The 8034-nt window shown below is 47.9% G+C and overlaps 1 protein-coding gene across 1 annotated transcript; it reads left to right on the forward strand.

Annotated features, from left to right (window-relative positions):
* Positions 1-1506: 1506 nt before the first annotated feature.
* Positions 1507-4710, forward strand: LOC117535345. The gene is made up of 2 exons (XM_034199794.1): positions 1507-4151; positions 4225-4710. The coding sequence occupies exons 1-2, from the start codon at positions 2235-2237 to the stop codon at positions 4552-4554; spliced, it is 2247 nt and encodes a 748-aa protein (XP_034055685.1). The 5' UTR covers positions 1507-2234; the 3' UTR covers positions 4555-4710.
* The last annotated feature ends 3324 nt before the right edge of the window (positions 4711-8034 follow it).

Genomic DNA, 8034 nt, shown 5'->3' on the forward strand with positions numbered 1-8034 from the left:
ATAGACCCCCTTATATATAACCAGGGCCATGATAACATCCGGTACAGGAGGGTGGGTGCTGCTGCTGTGAATAAGTCCGACTATGGAGTCCGATGTGCGGACTGTAAAGCACCGCAAAATAGACCCCCTTATATATAACCAGGGCCATGATAACATCCGGTACAGGAGGGTGGGTGCTGCTGCTGTGAATAAGTCCGACTATGGAGTCCGATGTGCGGACTGTAAAGCACCGCAAAATAGACCCCCTTATATATAACCAGGGCCATGATAACATCCGGTACAGGAGGGTGGGTGCTGCTGCTGTGAATAAGTCCGACTATGGAGTCCGATGTGCGGACTGTAAAGCACCGCAAAATAGACCCCCTTATATATAACCAGGGCCATGATAACATCCGGTACAGGAGGGTGGGTGCTGCTGCTGTGAATAAGTCCGACTATGGAGTCCGATGTGCGGACTGTAAAGCACCGCAAAATAGACCCCCTTATATATAACCAGGGCCATGATAACATCCGGTACAGGAGGGTGGGTGCTGCTGCTGTGAATAAGTCCGACTATGGAGTCCGATGTGCGGACTGTAAAGCACCGCAAAATAGACCCCCTTATATATAACCAGGGCCATGATAACATCCGGTACAGGAGGGTGGGGGCTGCTGCTGTGAATAAGTCCGACTATGGAGTCCGATGTGCGGACTGTAAAGCACCGCAAAATAGACCCCCTTATATATAACCAGGGCCATGATAACATCCGGTACAGGAGGGTGGGTGCTGCTGCTGTGAATAAGTCCGACTATGGAGTCCGATGTGCGGACTGTAAAGCACCGCAAAATAGACCCCCTTATATATAACCAGGGCCATGATAACATCCGGTACAGGAGGGTGGGTGCTGCTGCTGTGAATAAGTCCGACTATGGAGTCCGATGTGCGGACTGTAAAGCACCGCAAAATAGACCCCCTTATATATAACCAGGGGCACGAGTTTCTTGAGGGTGTAATCATCTGGGTTTAGTCCGTGGGGGAGTGCTTAAGTTCGGGGGCCCGGGGTCCCAAGGTGCTCGAGGTTATGGAAGTACTTATGTCAGGGAGATATGCTGGAGGTCTGTAGTCCGTGTTTTGGGGCTCTGTGAGCGGCCAATAAAATGAAGTTCCTGTCCATTTCATGTACATTTCCTCGTGTCCATTTCATGTACATTTCCTCGTGTCCATTTCATGTACATTTCCTCGTGTCCATTTCATGTACATTTGATGGGGGATTCACATGTGGATGAAATTGATGAAAACTACGTTTTTAAAAATTCTCGAAAAACGGCTAAGTGCCAACGGGTGAGGGGGGCAACCCTTTGGCGCTTCGGGCGGAAGCCCCGGAGACATTTCCACTGACCCGTTGCACTTTTCAACGGAGAGGGGAATTGAGACCTCCCCTCCTCCGTTAACAATTTTCATTCAACTTTTCCAAGCTACCTTCTGCACGAAATCGGAAACCCGGTTTTTGAGAGCACTTAGAAAAAAACGGGCTATTTCTGATGATGGGGAAATCATGGAGGAATGCGTCCGATGCGTGAGCACTTTGGATCGGATACAATTGTTGCATGAATGACCCCCATCATGGTTCTTACCAAACTTTAAGTATTGATTCCTCTGGAGGAATTCAAGGGGAGTTACCACGGAATAACGAGACACTATTTCCGGATTCATTTTATCCATTTTCACCCCTTTTCTGCGGTTCTTCCAAAAGTTAACTTGAACTTTTTCTGACTCTGGAGGAATGTAGTGTGAGTTGTCAGGGGACTCTACCCGCCTTATGATGCACTATTTTCGGATACATTTTATCCATTTCACCGCTTTTCTACGGTTCTCCAAAAAGTTAACTTTGACTTTTTCTGACTCTGGAGGAATGTATGGTGAGTTGTCAGGGGACTCTACCCGCCTTATGAGGCACTATTTCCGGATACATTTTATCCATTTTCACCGCTTGTCTACAGTTCTTTCCAAAAGTTAACTTTAACTTTGTCTGACTCTGGAGGAATGCAAGGGGAGTATAAATTGGACTCTTCTTGCCGTTTGTCTTGTCAAAATAGAGGGGTGTGTTTGAGGGGAGGGCCTTGGTCCTCTCTTTTCTCCCTCCCCGAGACCAGCTTGTGCTCTCGCTGTAAAAGGCAAATGCGCGGGTACCCACTGCCACTCACCCTGAGCCTGGCTCCCGAGCAGGGCGTTCTCCCCGGCAACCCGCCAGCAGATGAAAAACACCCACCTCTCCGCCTCTTCCGAGGGACGAGGGAACCGCGCGGGGGGGTCTGCTGGAGGCTCATGCCGGGTGCTCCGTCCTGCGTTTCACCGGGACCCGGCTCGAACACTCGGAACTCTGACTCCAGCGCGGTGTGGCGGCCTCGCCCTGACCGTCCACCGTGCGCCCTCCGGGTACCCGATTCCTCTGCCTCCTCCGGGGGCAGGTGCGATGGGTTCAATGCTTTCTTCCCCCGGGACGGAGCGCCCGGAAGGTACTGTTATCCCCACGTTGTCGTACCCAAAACTGTCTTGTGAAAATGTGAATGAAAAGCCCATATGCACTCTGTGTTCGAACACATTTAAATACGATATGCCTCCAAAGTGTCCGCTGTGCAAGAAGCCCTACCTAGCTCTGAGTAAGCACCTGAAAAACACGCACCGTGTGTACAACACCAAGGAGAGGAGCATCATTCTATCAATTGCAAATGGAAGGATCAATATAAGGTGCCATGCCTGTATTATTGTCGGATGCGAATATCACGGTACCAGACTTGACCGCCATCTAATCAAAGATCACAGAGAGCTATCCCCGGAGGAGGTACGTGTGGCCCTTCGTAAGATCAAGAAAAAAGTAGCAATGGATAAGCTACAGGCTCTCCGGCAAAGTATCCCTGCTATAGAAATGAGAACCGCTGTGGATGATGTATTTGATACAGATGAGGACGTTCTGGGACACCCTCCAGCCCTCTCCCCACATACGGTCTGTGAAAACCAGTACTGTCGGGAAACAAGTGCTGAGAGGGACATTCTTTTGAATGAGGTGAGGACCCTGCGCTACAAGCTGCAGAAGCAACTAAATACAAATCAACCGAGGGCCGAGACACACACTGAGTTTATTGAAGATGAATCAGTGGCTGTAGCTTCCTGCAGCACGACCACGGCTGAACAATCGGTCCCTCCCCATTTCTCCCCCGGGTCCTCTGGAAAGGGACGCGGGAATACAATGCGGAAGATCAAGCTACCTGGACTCATGGAGGAGTACATCAAAGCTTACGGGGAACATCTCAATGGAATCGACCCTACGCCAAAGCAGAGAGAAAATACAATTTCAAGGGTCAGCCGTATCAAAACATTCATCCTGTATATGATACACGATCGTACACTCATGTGCAATTGGCTGTTCCTTAGAGATGTGAAAAGGATCCGTTCCTGGCCCCAAAGCTTAATGGATTCTGGGAAGAAAGTCACAACGGCTGCCTTTTACCTGAAAAATGTGGCACATTTTGTGAATTACATGTGTGACGCACCATGTCCGTGGACCCGGATAAATCGAAAAGATTTGCGCTATATCACGCAAGAGGTGAAGTCCGGCCTGCGGTCCCTGAAGCGAAAGGTAGTGGTACACCAAATGGCTGTGAAGCGGAACAAAATAGACAATCTGCCATGCCAGGCAGACCTTTTGTCCTGCATGACTGCTGCTAAGAGGCGCATTCCAGAACTTCTTGAACAGATGGCAATCAATCCAACCAACGCAACACGTTACTTGCTTTATGGGTACATCACTCTCAATTGGAGCTGCCTCTACGGTCATCGCCCGGGTGTGTACGCCAACCTCACTAATGCTGAATTCATAGATGCGGGAAAACGGGGGAATGAATATGGCTATTTAATTCACGTCAAAGAACACAAGACGGCCAATGCGTTTGGGGAAGCGCAATTGCACCTGTCAAAACAGGAGTTCGATTGGATGAAGAGGTGGATGGAGATAAAACAAACCTTACCCTGTAGGCATAGCCAATTCTTCCTGTTCACAGAGGGGAGAGGACCCTCACAAAATTTAAGCCGCGACTTGAGAATGGCATGGAAAGATGTTGGGCTTCAAGGTACCATCACGTTCACAGAGCTCCGCACTGCCCTCGCTGACAATGTAAGTAGAATATAACATATTGTCTGGTTGCATCCCGCATGACACAAGTTACATCCACTAATTTTTTTTTCAGGCCAAGAAGTTCCATGAACCGGTGAACCGTAAAAAGCTATCCGACTTTATGTGCCACAATACGCATACTGCTGACAGGTTTTATGCATTCATGCCGGACATAAAGGAGGCTGCGGAGATACGCAACATGTTTACTGACTCATTGGTTGCAGCAGCTAAATCTGGAGCAGAAGCAGCGGTTCAAGCAGGAGCTGAAGCTGAAGAATCATCCTCAGAAATAGACATTTGCTCAGGGGACACAAGCAGCTCTGATGAGGCCCTTAGCACCGTTATATACAATGACACCACAGAATTGTCGTCTTCCACAGACGAGGAATTAAATCGGGATTAAAGGAATAGTCAACAGTCGAGGAGAATGGAAGTGGACCAAAATGTACAGAGTTTAGACATTCACGTGTGCAAATACCTGTATGTTAATGTTTCTATGTTCTATGTTGTATTTATGTGTTTAAATAAAGTCATTTTACCACAAAACATAATTGTGAAACTCCTTCAAGGTCCCCAGGGGCATGTGGTTCTGGTGGGTGAGTTTAGTCCGAGTGAGGATGGCTCAAGTGTGGGAGGATGTGTAAGGCAGACGAGGGTAAAACAAGTTAAAGTGTGAACCTCCAGCAGGGCAGGTGGTGCTGCTGTGAATAAGTCCGACTATGGATGCCGATGTGCGGACGGTAAAGCACCGCAAAATACACCACCTTTAAGTATTACCAGGGCCATGAGAACATCCTCCACAGGAGGGTGGGTGGTGCTGCTGCTGTGAATAAGTCCGACTATGGAGTCTGATGGTCGGACTGTAAAGCACCGCAAAATAGACCCCCTTATAGATTACCAGTGCCATGAGAACATCCTCCACAGGAGGGTGGGTGGTGCTGCTGTGAATAAGTCCGACTATGGAGTCTGATGTGCGGACTGTAAAGCACCGCAAAATAGACCCCCTTATAGATTACCAGGGCCATGAGAACATCCTCCACAGGAGGGTGGGTGGTACTGTGAATAAGTCCGACTATGGAGTCTGATGTGCGGACTGTAAAGCACCGCAAAATAGACCCCCTTATAGATTACCAGGGCTATGAGAACATCCTCCATAGGAGGGTGGGTGCTGCTGCTGTGATAAGTCCGACTATGGAGTCTGATGTGCGGACTGTAAAGCACCGCAAAATAGACCCCCTTATAGATTACCAGGGCCATGAGAACATCCTCCACAGGAGGGTGGGTGCTGCTGCTGTGAATAAGTCCGACTATGGAGTCTGATGTGCGGACTGTAAAGCACCGCAAAATAGACCCCCTTATAGATTACCAGGGCTATGAGAACATCCTCCATAGGAGGGTGGGTGCTGCTGCTGTGAATAAGTCCGACTATGGAGTCTGATGTGCGGACTGTAAAGCACCGCAAAATAGACCCCCTTATAGATTACCAGGGCCATGAGAACATCCTCCACAGGAGGGTGGGTGGTGCTGTGAATAAGTCCGACTATGGAGTCTGATGGGCGGACTGTAAAGCACCGCAAAATAGACCCCCTTATAGATTACCAGCTATGAGAACATCCTCCATAGGAGGGTGGGTGCTGCTGCTGTGAATAAGTCCGACTATGGAGTCTGATGTGCGGACTGTAAAGCACCGCAAAATAGACCCCCTTATAGATTACCAGGGCCATGAGAACATCCTCCACAGGAGGGTGGGTGGTGCTGTGAATAAGTCCGACTATGGAGTCTGATGTGCGGACTGTAAAGCACCGCAAAATAGACCCCCTTATAGATTACCAGGGCTATGAGAACATCCTCCATAGGAGGGTGGGTGCTGCTGCTGTGAATAAGTCCGACTATGGAGTCTGATGTGCGGACTGTAAAGCACCGCAAAATAGACCCCCTTATAGATTACCAGGGCCATGAGAACATCCTCCACAGGAGGGTGGGTGGTGCTGTGAATAAGTCCGACTATGGAGTCTGATGGGCGGACTGTAAAGCACCGCAAATAGACCCCCTTATAGATTACCAGGGCTATGAGAACATCCTCCATAGGAGGGTGGGTGCTGCTGCTGTGAATAAGTCCGACTATGGAGTCTGATGTGCGGACTGTAAAGCACCGCAAAATAGACCCCCTTATAGATTACCAGGGCCATGAGAACATCCTCCACAGGAGGGTGGGTGGTGCTGTGAATAAGTCCGACTATGGAGTCTGATGGGCGGACTGTAAAGCACCGCAAAATAGACCCCCTTATAGGTTACCAGGGGCACGAGTTTCTTGAGGGTGAAATCATCTGGGTTTAGTCCGTGGGGGAGTGCTTAAGTTCGGGGGCCCGGGGTCCCAAGGTGCGCGAGGTTATGGAAGTACTTATGTCAGGTATATATGCTGGAGGTCTGTAGTCCGTGTTTTGGGTCTCTGTGAGGGGCCAAAGTGAGGTGGTTTTCCCGGTGTATGTCATGGAAGTCTGAGATAGCCTGTTTGCCCATGTCAAATCTTATTATGAGGCACTATTTCGGGATCCATTTTCACCATTTTAACCCCTTTCTTTGGTTCTTCCAACAGTTAACTTATACTTATTTAGCCTGTGGAGGAATGCAAGGGTAGTTATCAGGGGACTCTACCTGCATTATGAGGCACTATTTCGGGATCCATTTTCACCATTTTAATCCCTTTATCTGGTTCTTCCAACAGTTAACTTGTACTTATTTAGCCTGTGGAGGAATGCAAGGGTAGTTATCAGGGGACTCTACCTGCATTATGAGGCACTATTTCGGGATCCATTTTCACCATTTTAATCCCTTTATCTGGTTCTTCCAACAGTTAACTTGTACTTATTTAGCCTGTGGAGGAATGCAAGGGTAGTTATCAGGGGACTCTACCTGCATTATGAGGCACTATTTCGGGATCCATTTTCACCATTTTAATCCCTTTATCTGGTTCTTCCAAAAGTTAACTTGTACTTATTTAGCCTGTGGAGGAATGCAAGGGTAGTTATCAGGGGACTCTACCTGCATTATGAGGCACTATTTCGGGATCCATTTTCACCATTTTAATCCCTTTATCTGGTTCTTCCAAAAGTTAACTTGTACTTATTTAGCCTGTGGAGGAATGCAAGGGTAGTTATCAGGGGACTCTACCTGCATTATGAGGCACTATTTCGGGATCCATTTTCACCATTTTAATCCCTTTCTCTGGTTCTTCCAACAGTTAACTTGTACTTATTTAGCCTGTGGAGGAATGCAAGGGTAGTTATCAGGGGACTCTACCTGCATTATGAGGCACTATTTCGGGATCCATTTTCACCATTTTAATCCCTTTATCTGGTTCTTCCAAAAGTTAACTTGTACTTATTTAGCCTGTGGAGGAATGCAAGGGTAGTTATCAGGGGACTCTACCTGCATTATGAGGCACTATTTCGGGATCCATTTTCACCATTTTAATCCCTTTATCTGGTTCTTCCAACAGTTAACTTGTACTTATTTAGCCTGTGGAGGAATGCAAGGGTAGTTATCAGGGGACTCTACCTGCATTATGAGGCACTATTTCGGGATCCATTTGACCCATTTTAATTGTAAACTGAATTAAAACAGTCCCCACGCCCTTTGAAACTAATCTACCCACGTTTAGCATGCTATTTTCGGTTACAAATGGTATCTTATCACCATTGGTGTGCCTGTATTTAACAACAAAAAGCTTACAGCACCGGGTATTCCCAGGCGGTCTCCCATCCAAGTACTGACCCGGCCCGACCCTGCTTAGCTTCCGAGATCGGACGAGATCGGGCGCGCTTTTTTTTTTTTTTTATCTTTTTTATTGTAACAAAAATACAATTTTACATCTATTTTCATG

The sequence above is a fragment of the Gymnodraco acuticeps genome, unplaced genomic scaffold (assembly GCF_902827175.1).
Source record: "Gymnodraco acuticeps unplaced genomic scaffold, fGymAcu1.1, whole genome shotgun sequence".
NCBI lineage: Eukaryota > Metazoa > Chordata > Actinopteri > Perciformes > Bathydraconidae > Gymnodraco > Gymnodraco acuticeps.

Excerpts from the sequence above, each read along its gene's own strand:
- LOC117535345 (XM_034199794.1), top strand. The coding sequence starts at position 2,235 with ATGAAAAACACCCACCTCTCCGCCTCTTCCGAGGGACGAGGGAACCGC. Across the intron at positions 4,152-4,224 it reads GCACTGCCCTCGCTGACAAT|GCCAAGAAGTTCCATGAACC; the intron begins GTAAGTAGAATA and ends TTTTTTTTTCAG.